We start from the raw sequence: 18,557 nt of genomic DNA, 5'->3' as shown, positions 1-18,557 counted from the left end.
CATTGCTGTTGTGCTTATTTTTATTTATACAGGGAATTGAACTTGTTACGATTTGCATACAAAATTGCTTATAACTTTGTAAATACCCTGTATAACATAACAAAACTTTATATTTTTGTGATGGAGAAGTTAACAGGATTTCGAATTTAAAATAAAATATAGGGTGTTCCATTTAAAAAAAAACATAAGTTTGGTCTGCCACTGTGTTATCGAACACCCTGTAACATTCTAACTAATTTTTTAATGTGAAGCTCAAAGGTGGCTAAAATTTTTGTTATTAACTTTTATTGCTATCTATTACTATAGCGGATCTATTGAGCTTTACCCCACTAATCAATCACCCTGTATATTTCCTAGAATTATGTTGTGAAGTTTATTTTTTTGAAATATCTGAAAATACGCATTTAAGTTTCATTTAATTTTTCTAATTAGCGGGTTTATTGGTTTGAATTTGCCTGTCTATTCCATTTTATATTTTTATGTTTCAACAATTTTTTCTTTAATTTTGGACCTTGTTGGAAAATCTCCCCTATTTATTATGCAACCAATTATACATGAAATAACAAAATTTTGACATTGACATGTTTTTAATCTAACCACAAAAATGAAAAATATTGAAAATAACTCAAAATAAATGATGGAAACCCAAATAAAAGTTTCTGTAATTGTGAACAGTTTTTCATCAATCTGCAGACTTTGTCTTCGATCTGAAGACTTGTTACCATTATCCACTGTAGACGCCATTCAGATTTTTAAAGAAATTACAAAAATTGAGGTAAATGATGATGATATACTACCAAAAAATATTTGCAAGACTTGCATCAGTCGTCTGCAAGAAATTAAACAATTTGTAGACCTATGTAAAGCTAATAACACATTGTTTCTCACTGCTGTAAAAAGCTATGGTGTTAAAAATGTATCTGGCCAAGTAGGCACAATAATAATAACAGATAATGTGGAAGTGGAACAGATTTGGATAAAAGAAGAACCTGAATTAAAGAAAGAGGAAGAAGAAGCAGAGTTCTTTCAGTGTTGCATTTGTAATAATACTTTTAAAGAAAAACAATTACTTATTGCTCATAAAATTAAAGAACATAGAATTGTAGTAGAACATAGCTATACTAAAGAAATTAACAAAAAGATACATATGACAAAGAATAATTTAAAAACAAATAATAAAATTGTGAAAACAAGTGACACAGGTATCAATTTTCAATACAAAAAATTTTTGTTTTTCTATGATATTCAGCATTTTTGACAAAAATGTATATTTATTTTTCTGCTGTTTCAGTAAGTTCAACAAAACAAAAAAAAAGTTTGGTGTCCCGTAAGAAATTGCTGAAAAGTAGAAAAGAATCAGTAGGGCCATTCAAATGTACAATATGTGATCGTTCGTTGTCTTCATACAAAGTGCTGCATGAACATAAGAAAATCCATAGTGGAGTTAGACCATACAAGTGCCCCCATTGTCCAAAAGATTTCTTATGTTCAACTAGCCTTAAGATTCATATAAGGGTGCATACAGGTGAATGTTTTGGTTTTATTTATAAAATTGAGTTAGGTGAACTGACTAAATGACCAACAACGATTATAATTCAATTCACTCAATTACAGGACAATAGGAAAACATTTTACTTGAATATGACTGACATTATATTTTCTAATTTTCTTGACATTACATTACAACTTCTATACTATCAATACTGTCAATACATAGAGTATGTACAACTATAGAATAATATCTACTTTTGACGTTGTATATTGTGACACTCTCCCTCAACGTGAAAAGTAGATAAGCCAAACAATTTTGGTTTCTTTCTAACACACATATTGTAACGCTTAGATACTTGAACACCATCATCGCTTCTTTCTTCTCTATTCACTTCTTGATTTTCAATCGCACTTTCTGAACTTTCCATATTCTTAGATTTCACAATTTCATTGATACCACTTTTCACTTTTTCGGAGTTTTCAGTTCCACTAAAACATTCCGACTGATTCTGGTTCACTAATTCGGCTTACTTCAGAAATTCGCAAATTGCCTGTAACCTCAGGTTTAAATCGCACGTCGTGGCTCGATACGATTCTTCTTTCAGATGAAATCCATATTCTAAAACCATCCCTATCATTCACATAACTAACTAAATAACCATGTATCACCTTATATCATCAAATTTACTGCGAAAATTCTTGTTTACGTGAACATAACATTCAGTGCCAAATATTCTTAAATGTTTCAACTCCCAACTGGCTTTCCATACCACAGTTCATAGGGACTTTTATTCTCGATTGATGACTTTCCTGTGCGATTCAGAAGATACACTGCAGTATTTCATGCTCCTGCCCACAATTCTTTGGACAACTTGCATAGGTTTAACATGGAACGAGCACACTCTATAATGGTACGGTTTTCCCTTTCAGCAACACCATTCTGCTGAGGTGTGTAGGGTGGAGTGATACAATGCTCTATACCTCTACTCGCAAGAAGTTCAGATACTTTTCTATTGTCAAACTCTCTCCCTCCATCACATCTCAGTTGCTTTACTACATGGCCGAATATTTATTTTGCCGAAGCGATGACGGTACCTAATTTGTGTTTGCTTCATTTAAAAATTTTTCTAAGAAGGCACATACCTCACATTTGTGTTTCATAAAGAAAACTTTCCGAAACTTACTAAAGTCATCTTTAAAATATACATAATAACATGCTCTTCCCAGTGATTATATCGACGTCGGTCCATTCACATTTGCATGGATCTGCTCACCAGTGACTTGTGGCTGATTGATCCTAGTTTTAAATGGCAATCAATGCATTTTTCCAATTGTACATCCATCGCAAAAGCTTTCTTTGCACCCATCAATGCCTATATTCATTTTCTTCACGACTTTCTTTACGTGTTGCTTATGCTGATGACCAAATCTTTCATGATACACTTGTAACATATCTGTTGACTCTACTAAATCATGTTCCAACAAAAAAAAATTTAAGGCACTCGTGGGAGTGCCGATAGAAGTGAAAACTTCTTATAGTATATAAATTACGAGCTCAATGCTTTTACCCCATCCTAAAAGACGTGGTATACCTATATCATATACGATGTACGCGATGCATATCACCTATGCTATTTATGTATACATACACATAATTTATATACCTATGTACAAAATTTATTTCAACGAAGTGATGACGGTCGCAAATTCAATACTTTTTCCCCATCCAAGAAGTGCACAACGTCCCTAAAGAAGTTTCACTTTAAATATTTATTTCGCCGAAGCGATGACGGTACCTAATTCAATACTTTTCCCCCATTTAAAAAGTGCACAGCGTCTAAAGAAGTTTTCACTTCAACAATTTATTTCGTCGAAGCGATGACGATCGCTAATTTAATACTTTTTTCCATCGAAAAAGTGCACAACGTCCCTAAAGAAGTTTCACTTCAAATATTTGTTTCGTCGAAGCGATGACGGTCCCTAATTCAATACTTTTCCCCTATCCAAAAAGTGCACAACGTCCCTAAAGAAGTTTTCACTTCAAAAATTTATTTCGTCGAAGCGGTGAAGGTCGCTAATTTATTATTTTTCCCTGTCCAAAAAGTGCACAACATCCCTCAAGAAGTTTTTACTTCAAAAATGTATTTCATCGAAGCGATGACGGTCGCTAATTTAATACTTTTTTCCATTGAAAAAGTGCACAACGTCCCTAAAGAAGTTTCACTTCAAATACTTATTTCATCGAAGCGATGACGGTCCCTAATTTAATACTTTTCCCCCATCCAAAAAGTGCACAACGCTCCTTAAGAAGTTTTCACTTCAAATATTTATTTCGTTGAAGCGATGACGGTCCCTAATTCAATACTTTTCCCCCATCCAAAAAGTGCACAACGTCCCTCAAGAAGTTTTCACTTCAAAAATGTATTTCATCGAAGCGGTGAAGGTCGCTAATTTATTATTTTTCCCTATCCAAAAAGTGCACAACGTCCCTCAAGAAGTTTTTACTTCAAAAATGTATTTCATCGAAGCGATGACGGTCGCTAATTTAATACTTTTTTCCATTGAAAAAGTGCACAACGTCCCTAAAGAAGTTTCACTTCAAATATTTATTTCGTCGAAACGATGACGGTCCCTAATTCAATACTTTTCCCCCATCCAAAAAGTGCACAACGTCCCTCAAGAAGTTTTCACTTCAAAAATTTATTTCATCGAAGCGATGATGGTCGATAATTTAATACTTTTTTCCATCCAATAAGAGCACAACGTCACTAAAGAAGTTTTCACTTCAAATGTTTATTTCGCCGAAGTGATGATGGTCGCTTATTTATTACTTTCTCCCCATTCAAATTTAATAATTTTTCCCCATCCAAAAAGTGTACAACGTCCCTAAAGAAGTTTTCAATTCAAAAATTTATTTCGCCGAAGCGATGACGGTCGCTAATTCAATACTTCTTCCCCATCTAAAAAGTGCACAACGTCCCCAAAAGAAGTTTTCACTTTAAAAATTTATTTTTGCCAAAGCGATGACGGTCGCGATGACGTTCGCTAATTCAATACTTTTTCCCTATCTAAAAAGTGCACAACGTCCCTAAAGAAATTTTCACTTCAAAAATTTATTTCGTCGAAACGATGACCGTCGCTAATTTAATACTTTTCCCCCGTCCAAAAAGTGCACAGCAACCCTCAAGAAGTTTTCACATCAAAAATTTATTTCTTAGAAGCGATGACGGTCGCGATGATGGTCGCGATGACGGTCGCGATGACGGTCGCGAATTCATTGCTTTTCCCCTATCCAAAAATCGCACAACGTCCCTAAAGAAGTTTTCACTTCAAAAATGATCATTCATCGCTTCATCCTTCCGATTATTGTAACAAAAATTATAATTGTTCAGTGACAGTTTTGTGACAATTATTTCAGTAATCGGATAAATGCAATTACTAGTTGGGCTGACCTGCGCACTACGATCGCTTTTTACATATTTACATACAAATAAATTGATATTTTTTTGGCGGTCTTTTCAAAGTGTGCATTAAATAAGGGGTTAAAGAGAAAGATGATGTGGCCACACAAATTAATAGACGATTGGATCAGGTACATACACAAACGCCTTTCAGGTGGTAGATGTGGTGGCAAACTTGAATGTGTTAAATATAAATAATAATTATTTATACTTATAATCCGACAAACGATAGCTGTCGAGTGACTTTGAGCGAAAATACACAATACGAGAAGGTCAGCCGTCTGTTCTCGCTTGTCAGATTGTACATATTTATGTTAAAGATGGTCTACGCCCCAGGAAACGGAGCATTTAAAAAAAGTAAAAACTTCAACTGGAATACTTGGGAAGGGGTCTACTACTTCGTGGGTATGGGATTTTTTACTGCGTCAATGGTTTTTTTTAACATTCAAGCAAAAAAAGTAACTTTTTTCGTTTGTTTCAATATTGTGAAAAAACTACACAATGTAGATAACATTCAATAGACAGCTTTCTTGAAAATATTTACTTTTTAAAATGAGACTTTCTACATTAAAAAATGTTTATAAACAAATATTTATTGAAAATTAAACCCAAAAGTAAGCATATTTTTTTTTTTCAATTGTATCTGATTATTAAAATAAATAATAAAAATATTTTTCCACCTATCTCCACCGAAAGTATACTTTTCCGGACCTGATTGTAGGGAGCAAAGTTGTACTTTTCCTCCCTAGGGAGGAAAAGTAAAAGTGACGTCATGGTATTTCATTCATGAAATATAACTTATTGACGCCCTGTACAATATCTATTTTCTATTACGTAAGTATCTATACATTTTAACGTTTATTTATAAAACACCCTGTATTTTGCAGAATGGTAAAAACAATATAAATTGTTATTTTAATTTAACAATGTTTACATTAATAATTTGACTTACTTTGACAGTTGACAGTTATATTGTACCTACTTGTTAGTTTTAGTTTTAATAAATTTTGTTGGTTAGTTACATAAATAAATTAAGTAAAAATGAAAAAATGACTTGTTATTTGAGGAAGGTGGAAAAACCATATGTATAACATGGGAGTAAAGTGCCTTTTCCTCCCTTGAATGATTACTGCCCTCCGCTACGCGTCGGGCAGTAAACTTCATTCTCGGGAGGAAAAGTAGCACTTTCCTCCCTTGTTATACAAATAGCTATAAAACACATTTTTCAATGTGAGTTGCTGTGTTGTTACGATATGTGCAAACGATGGGCGCAATCAGTCTAGTAGTTTTTAAAAAATTATATTTGAAGTGTCACTACGAAAAACGATCAATGTAAATTTTGACCAAAATTAGGATATATGCTCCATGTTGTAGAGGTTGCCAGTTGGTTTCGAACTATAAATAGCTAGGACAAGAAGAGATTAAGGTTTGTGAGAAAATAAGGGAAATAGATATAAGCTACCGCCTTAAACAATGCGAGTTGCAACCTTAAAATCATGATTTTACAGAAACTATTAAAAATGACTATGATCGTTTTTCGTAGTGACCCTTCATTTGTTTATTCCGTTTGAGAAAAAAAGGTCAGTTTCAAGGTGCTTTGTCAATATTTTTTTTTTGTTTTGGTTTATTGGCATTGGGAAGAACCCGTTTTGCCACGAAAATTTATAACATTTTAAAGTCTAGTCTATACATATAACTGAACACAATTTGGTACAAATACAATTTTTACAAATCTATACATATAAATACAGTAACTGAATACAATTATTTGGTACAAATGCAGTTTTTACAAATCTATTGTTTACAGGCATTTTGTTTATAAACATTTTTTCATTTAGAAAATCTCATTTTCAAGAATTTCAGTCGTCTGTTGAACGTTTTTATCTACAATGTATAATTTTTTCACAATATCTAATTTACTTTTTTTTGTTTAAATGTTAATAAAAAACCATGAAGAAATAATAATTTAAGGGGCTATCCTAGTGTAAAAGTATGAAATTCATATGCCTACTTTTTTTGGGAATTTCTAAAATAAAAAGTATTTTACCAGTTGTTTTGAAAATTTGTATGAGCATTTACTATAAAAATAAGTGTATGTAAAAAAAATTCATAAGAAAATTTTTGAAATTACAGTTCACCAAGAATAGCTGAAAGTCTGAAATTCTAACTGCCTGCGCGAACAATGAAGTGAGAACGCACTCGGAAGGAAAAAGATAGCCTGTACGCGCGGGTGAACTTTAAAATATAGGTACAATCGGAGACACAAATATAGAAACGTAAAGTTTGAATAGTTTCTAATAGGTCCCGTACACAATTATTATTACTGTCATTACTTTTCTTCAGTATATTTGTAGTATTTTTTTACAAAGTGAGATGCAATAAAATAGACCCAACAAAAACCGCTTGTGTTGCTATAAATGATGGCATTATAAACCAAAAATTATATTTTTATATTGACTATTTATACTTTATATTACCATTATATTGATCAAAAGGTCTCGGAGAAAAAGGGCGTAAGCAGTAGGGTAATAAATAGAAATTAGATGTTCGGTCCCGGTGAAGCATAAATATGGTGTCTTTGTACCAGTACCTTTTGTTAAAAGAGATATTTATAACCTTTCTCGTATTTATTTCCATAGCATTTGTCGTCATGGTTTTATTCAGTCCACACAAACTTTTCACTAATTTAAAATCAAAACTGACATTTTTTTCAGCGACATATTGCTTCATAGAAGCCCATACTAACTCTATAGGATTCAAATCCGGATATCTTGGGTAACCGTAAAACTGAATGTCCTTTATCCTCGAGTATTTTGTCAATTTCTTAGGTTTTAAACAGAGGTTTGTCTAATTTTATAATGTCGTATAATTCAAATTTCAACATGTCATCTGTAAAGGAAATATTTCGCGTTGTCAGCCACTGCTGCATTTCTGCTTTCCTGGAAGACATAGTTGGACATTTCTCAGTTTGTACGTTGTGATACGGTGCATTATCAATCACTAAAACGCTGTTCGGTGGCAAATTTGGTATCAGTTTATCCTGAAGCCAGTTTTTGTAATTGTCGTAGTTCATTGCATCATGATAATCTCCTGTTTTTATAGTAGGTTTGTAGCGCAGATAAGCGTTTTTAACAAAACCACTTTCACCTCCAGCATGCACTATCACAAGCATCTGTCCTTTAGATACTGGTTTTTGTATGCCCTTGTTTGAACTATCAGACCAGCTCTTTTGGTGGGTATGAGATGACAGGACGTATGTTTCATCCATGTATATAATTGGGCGATTTTCGTTCCTGTAACGTTTCATACTACGTAAGAAATTCAGTCTAAGATGTTGAATATTGGGCTTTTCCATTAATAATTTTCTATTTAGTTCTGGTTTTTCGCCAACGAAATCCCATCTTTCTAATTACTGTTCGTAGGCTTTCTATGGAACCTGAGTAGTTGTACTCCTCTGCAAATGTTCTGTGTATGCGTTTCACAGTTGGGACTTGTTTTTTGTGTTATACAAAAATCCATTATATAACGTCGAAGACGCCCTATATCAAAATCGTCCAAGCACGTTTTTGAAGCGCTTTTTTTTCTCTTTTTGTTTGGAGTTACAAATGAGGAATATTCGCCATCTTCAATTAATTGCATTTCCCGAGCAATTTTTTGAACGCTGCTTAAACTAACACCTGTTGCCAATACCACACGTTCCTGCACTTTTTTCAAATCTCTACACGGTTCATTGTTTTTCGCTTCATTTATCATAAAATGAATCACGTTTGCTATCACTTCCCGGTCTGATTATTTAAAACTTTTCCCTTCAGATTCGATTTAAACAAAATTTGCAAATTTTAAATTGATTCTCCTTTGCGGTTCGTACTTACAAAAAATGTTTCGCAGACTGTACCGACTTGTTCACGTTACAAACGGTAGATATTAAGTGAACGCTCAGTGCGAGATCCGTCGGATGACGAATGCGCATCATGGGCGTGGTTATTTTCAGACTTTCAGCTATTCTTGGTGAACTGTAAATGATTTATGCGATTTAAAAACATAGCTCCACTGCTGCAGTGATTGGAACTAATAGAGATCCTGAAATATAAAATTCCAAAGTGATTATTTAAATATAAGTTAAATTTCTATACCATTAACTAGGAGTTTTTTGATTGGATAAAAAAGACGGTTTTTGAAATTGAGAATTTTGTAGCTAATTTCGAAAAAAATTTATCGCTTCGTCATTTTTCCAAATTTTAATATTTTTTAAAAATCCTAATTTATATTATAGAAAATAACTTATATTTCAATAATCACTTTGAAATTTTATATTCCAGGATCTCTATTGGTCCGAATCACTACAACAGTGGTGCTATCTTTTTTCACGGTCACGCATAAATCATTAAATTTTAATATTTTTACAGGTACTTACTTATGCTCTTTATAGTAAATGCTCATGCAAAGGACCCCGCAGAAACCTTATGGGAAATGGCTATCTGTCAAATGCTCTGAAACTTTGGGTTCTGGTAGTCCTTGATGTGTAGAACAAAAGACACAATGGGCGCATAGCTCCAAAAAATCATGGTTTTAAGATATAAGCCTCTGAAGTTATAGGTACAGTGAGGACGTTTGAGTTGGAATAAATTCATTTTCTCGAGAATGGGCGACTCTGGAGATAAATTACAAATCAGGTCGATTTTTTTTAATTATAATTTTTTGGCATATACAGCGTGTCTACTTAAGTTGGAAACATATGAGAAACTTTTTCGTTATTCATTTTACGAAAAAAAGTTATTCTTTATAAAAAGTTCTGCATGCTCTAAAACCTAAGGTTTAATTACAGTACAACCTGCCATATTCGGACCTGTCATATCCGGACCTCCCTATATCCGGACGGATCTACGCCATACGGATCTACCGAAATCTACCGAGAAAGGCAGTCTTGCTGTTGGACAACGCACTAAAAGAAGAACTAAAAGATTGCAAAATAATGCATTATAGAACCTATAAAACGTGTCTATCGAAGAAAGTTATTGACGGCGTTGATTACTGGAATGTATGAAGGAGAAAACGTTTCAGAGACTGTAAAAGAACGTGTAGACTGTAGTGGTCTTGATATCCGGATTTTTTCATATCCGGATCGGTCTGTCGCCACATTGATCCGGATATGACAGGTTTTACTGTATAAGATATCAAATTTTGTCAATATTATACGAGGTATGTCAAAAAATATGAACTTCGATCAAGAGTAAAGTACCTTTATTTCTCTCAATATCGAAAATTCTTATTATGAAAAGTTGTTTGGAAATAAAAACTAAGATGAAATATGCTTCTAATTGGAAAAAAAATATTTTCCAAATTTTTCTCAAATTTATTGATACCAAGTTCGTTTTTATTTATTACACATACGATAAATCTTTTATTACTTTTACGAAAAAAAGGTATTCTTTATAAAAAGCTCTGTATGTCCTAAGACCGAAGATGCAACCATCAGATATCACATTTTATTAATTTTATACGAGGTATGTCAAAAAATATGAATTTCACTCAAGAGTAACCTTTATTTTTCACAATATTGAAAACGGTTATTAAAAAAGTTGCTTAGAATTAAAAACTATGTTTCAATATGCAATTACATCCTTCTTATTGAAATATTGTGAAATATAAAGGTATGTACTAGAATCTTAAGCGAATTTCATATTTTTTGACACACCTCGTATAAAATTAATAAAAGTTGATATATCATGGTTGTGTCTTAGATTTTAGACCATGCAAAGCTTTTTATGAAGAATAACTGTTTTTCGTAAAATGAATAATAAACGAGTTATCATATTTGTAATAATTAAAAACGACGTTGGGTATCCATAAATTTGAGAAAAAAATTTTGTTTTCAATTAGAAGCATGTAATTTTATATTTGATCTTAGTTTTTAATTCCAAACAACTTTTTATCATAAGAATTTTCGATATTGAGAGAAATAAAGGTACTTTACCCTTAACCGAAATTCATATTTTTTGACATACCTCGTATAATATTGCGAAAATTTGATATCTGATGATTGAATCTTAGGTTTTGGGGCATGCATAACTTTTTATAAAGAGTAACTTTTTTTCGTAAAATTAATAATAAACAAGTTTCCCATATGTTTCCAACTTAAGTAGACACGCTGTATATCATACTAGTGACGTCATCCATCTGGGCGTAATGGCTCAATCGATGATTTTTTAATAAGAATAGGGGTCGTGTGATAGCTCATTTGAAAGGTTATTCAAATCTATATTTAATAATATAAACATTAACATAATTATTTATACAGGGTGCCAAACAATTTTTTTGAATTCAATTAATTTGAGACAAAAAGATGAATGTATATAATTTATTTAATTCGAAATACATTTTACTGTTGTCCGAAAACAGGAAAAAAATGTTTATTTGATAAATAAATATTGTTTTTCGCTTAAATTCAATATTAAAGCTGCCACCCACCTGCCTCTTAGCAGTTTGAACATTTAATTTAAGCGAAAAGCAATGTTTATTTTTCAAATTAACATTTTTTCTGTTTTCTGACAGCAGTAAAATGTATTTCGAAATAAATAAATTATATACATTCTTCTTTTTGTCTCAATTAATTTAATTCAAAAAAATTTTTGGGCACCCTGTATAAATAATTATGTTAATGTTTATATTAGTGAATAGATAATTAAATAACCTTTCAAATGAGCTATCACACGACCCCGTTCGCTTAAATTAAATGTTCAAACTGCTAAGAGGCAGGAGGGTGGCAGCTTTAATATTGAATTTATATACATTCTTCTTTTTGTCTCAATTAATTTAAAACATTTTTTGGGCACCCTGTATAAATAATATTATTAATGTTTATATTATTGAATAGAGAATTTAATAACATTTCAAATGAGCTATTACACGACCCCTATTCGTATTTAAAAAAAAATCATCGATTGCGTCATCACGCCCAGATGGATGAAGTCACTAGTATGATATATTTGCCAAAAAATTATAATTTAAAAATGAAAATCGACCTGATTTGTAATTTATCTCCAGAGTCGCCCATTCGCGAGGAAATGAATTTATTCCAACTCAAACATCCTCACTGTACCTATAACTTCAGAGGCTTATATCTTTAAAACAAGAATTTTTGGAGCTACGCGCCCATGAGTCTTTTGTTCTACACATCAAGGACTACCAGAACCCAAAGTTTCAGATCATTTGACAGAGAGCCATTTCCCATAAGGTTTCTGCGGGGTCCTTTTCAAAACAACTGGTACAGTATTTTTATTTTAGAAATTGCCAAAAAAGTATATGAATTTCGTACTTTTACACTATAATAGACCCGTAAGATACCCACGAGATGACACGCCTTTTCTATCGACTTCCCCTGGATATTCCAGTTAATAAATTGCGGGCAGCAATTTTTCAAGGGCTTTTTCTGCTTCGTTTTTCTGTGGTGCTATAGTGAGTATTGAAATGTCTTGTTGAAACTGGCAAAAATCATTTAGTATCTTTTTTCTTTTTAGGAGAAACACCATACATTTGTAAAATTTGCAATAAGGGCTTTCGCCGTGCTGGCTATCTAACTGTACACAAAAGAAATGCACATTTTGTCATTGAAGACAACACAGCCCAGTGTCCAATTTGTAACAAATTGCTTAGTAAAGTTGGGTTGAATGGACATCTAAGAACCCATAATGAGAAGAAGATACCCAAATGCTCTTTATGCAACAAGGTTTTCAAGAGAAATGAAATCTTGCATAGACATATGATAACGCATACAGGTATGTAAGTAAAATCGCCATGTAGTCCATTAAAATGTTACATTTTTTAGGCCCTAACCTTGCATTTGTTAGAGGAGTCAATTTTATTTTTTAATGTGTAGGGGGGATCAGTAGAAGCTTAAGTTCAAGTGTTTGGGGTCGCAGCCCTTGTCCCCCGGCCGCCATCTTGGAAAAGGGGTGCAAAGGGTTCTCGCGCTGTATCTCGTAAACTACCAACCCTACAGAAAATCTAATAAAACATAAAATGTTCCAAATTAAATTTTCTACAATTTTGCTTCTATTGCTTTTTATAGTCAATTGACCAACAAAAAAGATATCGCTCATTTACCAGTACAACGTGATATCACAAAAAGTACACTTTTGCAGGAGAGCACTTTTTATGTTTCAAAAAATCATAAACTGGTAATGACTAAATTAATTTGCTTGAAATTGTAATTGGAGTATAGATTAACTATTAGCTTTGAATAAAATTAGTCATTTTACCTAGATTTTATCATACCACATGTATAATACCACAGAACCGGTTTGTATACTGGAAGATGACTAAAAAACTATTTGTATTTGTATTCGTACATATTTGCCAATTCGTATTTTTGTGTAAATAAATGTTTTTGTAATTCTTTAATTCTACTTTTTTTCTGTATAGATCTATTAAAATATCTACTTATAAAAACTGTAATGTTATTAAGAGTGGTTTTTAAGGGTTGAAATATTATTATATTATATCCTAAAGTATAAAACAATCATTATTTAACCAATCAAAACCAAATTTTACCCATATTAAAGTTTACAATGTTTTTATATAATTTTTGACAATAAAGGGTAGTTTACACCCCTAAAAATAATCAACGCCCTTAAGCATGATATAGAATATGAAGTACAGGGTGAGATCATCTTAATCCCAAATTTTTATGTAAATCGATGCAAGCCGAAATTATTCTTTTAGGATAAGTAATTTTTTTATATATAGCTCCAACAAGGGTGGTTTTAAGAGTTGAAATATTATGATAGTATATCTTAAAGCATAAAACAATCATTATGTAACCAAGAAGTTCTTCTAACCAAATGTTGACAATATTAAAGTTTAAAATGTTATTTTATAATTTTTTACAATTAGGGGTAGTTTTCACCCTTAAAAAACCAAAAGCGTACAACAGCTCAATATAGAAAATAAACTAGAGGGTGTAATGTGCCTAATCCCAAATTTTTGTACAGATTGATGCTGGACGAAAAAATTGCGAGGTTTTGCCATTTTTTCAGCTTCATTTCCTCGACTAGTTTAGTCTCAACTAGAATTAACTGAAAATATTTGATAGTTCTAGTTTTCACTAGTTAAAACTAGAATTGTCTAAAGCTCATAGTTAAAACTAGTTTTTCCTAGTAAATTCGGGTTTTAACTGAAATCGGGTTTTTACGGTAGCATATACACATAATATGGCATATCCTGTTAAAATTGTATGTACATATTTGATTTTAGGTGAGCGTCCCTTTTCTTGCAGCAAATGTGGCAAAACTTTTGGCCGAGAAAGTGATGTTAAAAGACACGAAAGAGATATTCACAGTGATAAACAAGATCAGTTGCCAAAGGAATCATTTTTGTGTCCCTTCTGTGGAAAGCTATTTGCAGGAAATAACAGTCTTAAGGTAAAATATAAGAAAATAAATTGAATGAAAAATGTTTTCTTTATAAAAGGTATATTTATTTAAAAACCCCTTAAAAGTCCACAAATATCACCGAACGTTTTCGCTCTCTAAAAAGAGCATCATCAGTGTTACCTAAAATAAGTGTAACCTTATTAGTGAAGACAAAAGTTAAAGTTAAAATGTTGATCAAGGTAAAATAACAAAGTTTGGTTATACTTACAGACGTCTTACATTGCAAAATTAGTTATGAAATCCAAAGGACGGATATAATCCCTAAGGATAAGGCTTTGGGACACTATACAGTTTGGATCTTAAGTCTTACCCCCCTAGTAAACTCCGTTATTTAAGACAAATATGAAAAATGCTCGGACCCGTCAATTTTTAATTTTAATAGAGGTATTTTATAACATAAAAGATGGTCACCCCTTTCATCCCCTTCACTTGACAGCTACCCCCTCAGATTTTTTAAATAGCAATGGTGGTCGTGCGATAGTTCGTTGGAAAGGGTTTGAAAAGAAGAATTCAAAAATGTATCACACTTTACTTTAACCTCAAGGATATGTTTGTTAATAACGATTTATTGTTTGGAGATACACTTTGCGATACAACAATACAAAAGTAGGTACACTGGTTTTGCTTTAATATGGGACATTCGGTATAACAAAATTTATTTAATTTTTATTCTTAAACGTTTATACCGAATTATTTTTTTGCAGAATAAATACTTTTGTGTCCTTAAAAGATATCGTGGTTAGAACAATTTTTTAAATAATCTAGTTGGCGTGTCTAGTTTTTGACAACTGTCATAAAAACCAAGCAATTAACACTGTTGATTGTAAAGAATATTGACAAGAACTTGAGATTTGGTGTGCTTTAGTGGTAACCTGTAAATTTTTAGTATTCAAAAGTCAAAACAATCAAAATGGCACCACCTCGTATATTAGTAGACAAATGTGAAGCAATTTTAATATTTAGTGAAGCAGGCCGTAACTACCATGAAGCTGTGAGAATATTGAATGAACGTTTTCCGGATCGTCCAATTGATCGACGTTATTATAGACTGCTTGTCACCAAATTTTTTGAAACTGGTTCTGTCGAAAACAAGAAACGGGATGGTAGAAAAAAGATTTCTGAGGAAAAGCAAGTAGATATTTTGTCTCAATTTGTAGTAAATCCATCCAGTTCAACTAGAAATGTTGCTCGCGAATGCGAAGTAAGTCACAGGACCGTTTTAAACATTTTAGAAAAGCAAAAATTTCATCCCTATAAGATGAAAATGGTGCACGAATTGACAGAGGATGATCCAGATCGACGACTGCAATATTGTGAAACTATGGACAATAATATTTCACAAGATCCAAATTATTTAAGACATATTTGTTTTTCCGATGAAGCTACATTCTATTTAAATGGTCATGTACATCGACAAAACGTAAGATATTGGTCTGACGAAAACCCTCGATTGTTTCGAGAGTGTCATACTCAATTTCCAACTAAATTAAATGTTTGGGCAGGTATACTAGGGGATCACATTATAGGCCCTTTTTTTATCGAAGGCAATTTAATGGGGGAAAGCTATCTTAATCTGTTGGAGACACAAATAATTCCTGGAATTAATGATGTGCTTAGAAACAATCTAGGCAAATTCACCCAAGATATTGTTTTCCAACAAGATGGAGCTCCGCTTCATTACGCTGCTCGCGTTCGAAATTTTTTAGATAATTTGTATCCGAGAAAATGGATTGGACGTCATGGATTTATTGAATGGCCACCAAGATCACCAGATCTTACTCCTCTAGATTTTTACCTATGGGATTACCGTAAATCCAAACTGTATGGGAGCCAGTTGACGACACTTGATGAACTCCGTCAAAGAATAATCGAAGAATGTAATAGGATTGATATGCAGACCCTACAAAGGGTTAGGGAGGCAACGAAACAAAGATCTACTTCTGCCAGGAAGTAAATGGAGAACATTTCGAGCATCTCCTGCAGTAATTTAAATTTTCTTTAGGATAATTTGGCAGTTCCTTTAATTTTAAAGATGTAATTTAATACATTATTTTTTGTAATAATTTTAAATAAAACCATACAAAGTTTCAAACTTATACATTTTTGAATTCTTCTTTTCAAATCCTTTCCAACGAACTATCGCACGACCCCCATTGCTATTTAAAAAATCTGAGGGGTAGCTGTCAAGTGAAGGGGATGAAAGGGGTGACAATTTTTTTATGTTATAAAATACCTCTATTAAAATAAAAATTGACGGGTCCGAGCATTTTTCATATTTGTCTTAAATAACGGAGTTTACTAGGGGGGGTAAGACCACACACTGTATGACTCCCACGAGGCACGTGTGTTGCTAAGTAATAAATTAATGTATTAATTATATATTATATTAATGCATGTATTGTTGTTTGCCTATCCATACTCTATCCATTCATGTGTACCTTATTGATAATTAAAAAAAAATGTTGTGTGTCCATGGAACTGGCAAGAACCACACGTTCTATTCGAGCAGAGAACCATGTTGTCCTTTGAGCACTATTAGGCCCGATCTTTTCACCTCCGAATAAATAGTTAACGGGAAGTTTATCTGACATAAAAAAAGTAGCGTCTTTTCACTCTGGAATAAAGTTATCCAGCAGATAAATTGACGTTAAATATCAAATATTTAACTGCCGAATAAAGTACCGAATAAGAAGTTATCTGGAAGGTAAACTTTGCTTTTTGTATATTTCATGGTTTTTGGTTACCGCGAAACTAATAATATAACCTAAAATCTTGTAGGTCTGATGTCTGATTGAATTTATTGCAAAAGTAAAATTTTGTTCTTTCTAAAAATTCGCAATCACAAATTTTATGTTATTTTGTTTTTATACATACATACCTACTGTAATTTTTTGAGCAGAGTTATTAGATATTAAATTAAAGATGGGTTATAATTTGAGAAAATTATAATAGGTATGTATTATTGTATACCTACCCAACTATATTCATTTACAAAGGAAAACAAGTTGTAAAAAATAAAAATAGAATAGTTTTTTATGCCATCTTGCATAAGTAGGTACCTATCTTAAAGTTACCCACCAGAATATTCTGTGAAATTGGTAAAAGTTTTACCTCTAGTTTTGTTAAAAAATTGTTTATTTTTCTCATTTTTAAAAGAATGGTTTCTTTGAATTGCCAAATATTTTACAATTCCAAAATGAAAGGTATTGATATAGTAACTAGAATTATGTATGCACATGGTTCTCAAAAACAGTAGATACCTACCTTGAAAAAAAAGCTACAGAGTTCTAAGTAAGTAAGTATCCAAAAAATACTGGGTGTATCATGAAATTCTCAAAATTTTCAATAAATCTATAGAATATATTAGCAAGATTGATTTTATATTCTGACAATTTCGTAATACTCCCTGGATATGTTTTCAATGAGTACCTTCTTACTAATATAAAATTGTTGTGTTAAGCTTGTCACGCACGGGGAGCTATACTAAAATATATCTCATATCACTCACTATAGTAATGAGTGAGGCTGTATACACAGAACTATAATGTATATTATGGTTTCGTTTATGCAGGCTCACTCATTATTATAGCGAGCAATATGAGATGTAATATATCTATTATAGTATACCTCCTGGTCAGTAACAAGCTTTATGGGGAAATAGAAGGATCATTAATATACATGTATCATTTTTTATTCTTTATTTAATTGTCCTTTGTATAATTTAGTTTTTAAATTTAATTAATCAATGAATTTTTGTGTCTTTCTTCTGCCCTTTCATTTTCTCTGGCACGCTTGTGTTGTACCCTTTCCTCCTATTTCTCTATCTGAAGCGATGTTGAGTATTAGCGTTGTTCTTTCTTGTAATACGTTCTCTAGTTTATTATTGGTAGCTTACTTCTGGAACTAGCTTTTTTCTTTAAAAACGCAGGATTCCATCTTCTAGATGTTTGTCATATCTGTAACTAATTTTTTTATTTAGAAAAGTGCAAGGTATCTACTAACAAATATTAAAATTAGGTTTTATTCTTGTTATTGGGATTCTTCAATTTACCATGTAAATTATCCAATCTTTAAAAATATTGTGTTTTGATATACATAGTTGGTTTATCCCTAGTTTACTATTCAATATACCAGTTGGATGGATTATAAATCTGTAGCGTTTTGACAATGATTG

General features: G+C 32.1%; 1 protein-coding gene across 1 annotated transcript in view; it reads left to right on the top strand.

Annotated features, from left to right (window-relative positions):
* The first annotated feature begins 591 nt into the window (after window positions 1–591).
* Window positions 592–18,557, top strand: part of LOC114331666 (zinc finger protein 675) — a 32,919-nt gene continuing 14,953 nt past the window's right edge. Inside the window, exons 1-4 of the mRNA XM_028281285.2 lie at window positions 592–1,202; window positions 1,292–1,525; window positions 12,470–12,727; window positions 14,205–14,371. Of these exons, the coding sequence (XP_028137086.2) occupies window positions 635–1,202; window positions 1,292–1,525; window positions 12,470–12,727; window positions 14,205–14,371 (1,227 nt within the window). The 5' untranslated portion in view covers window positions 592–634. The remainder of the gene's footprint in view (window positions 1,203–1,291; window positions 1,526–12,469; window positions 12,728–14,204; window positions 14,372–18,557) is intronic.

The sequence above is a fragment of the Diabrotica virgifera genome, chromosome 2 (genome assembly GCF_917563875.1).
Source record: "Diabrotica virgifera virgifera chromosome 2, PGI_DIABVI_V3a".
NCBI lineage: Eukaryota > Metazoa > Arthropoda > Insecta > Coleoptera > Chrysomelidae > Diabrotica > Diabrotica virgifera.
The sequence above is the reverse complement of the archived record's forward strand: the minus strand, read 5'-3'. Positions and strand labels throughout refer to the sequence as shown.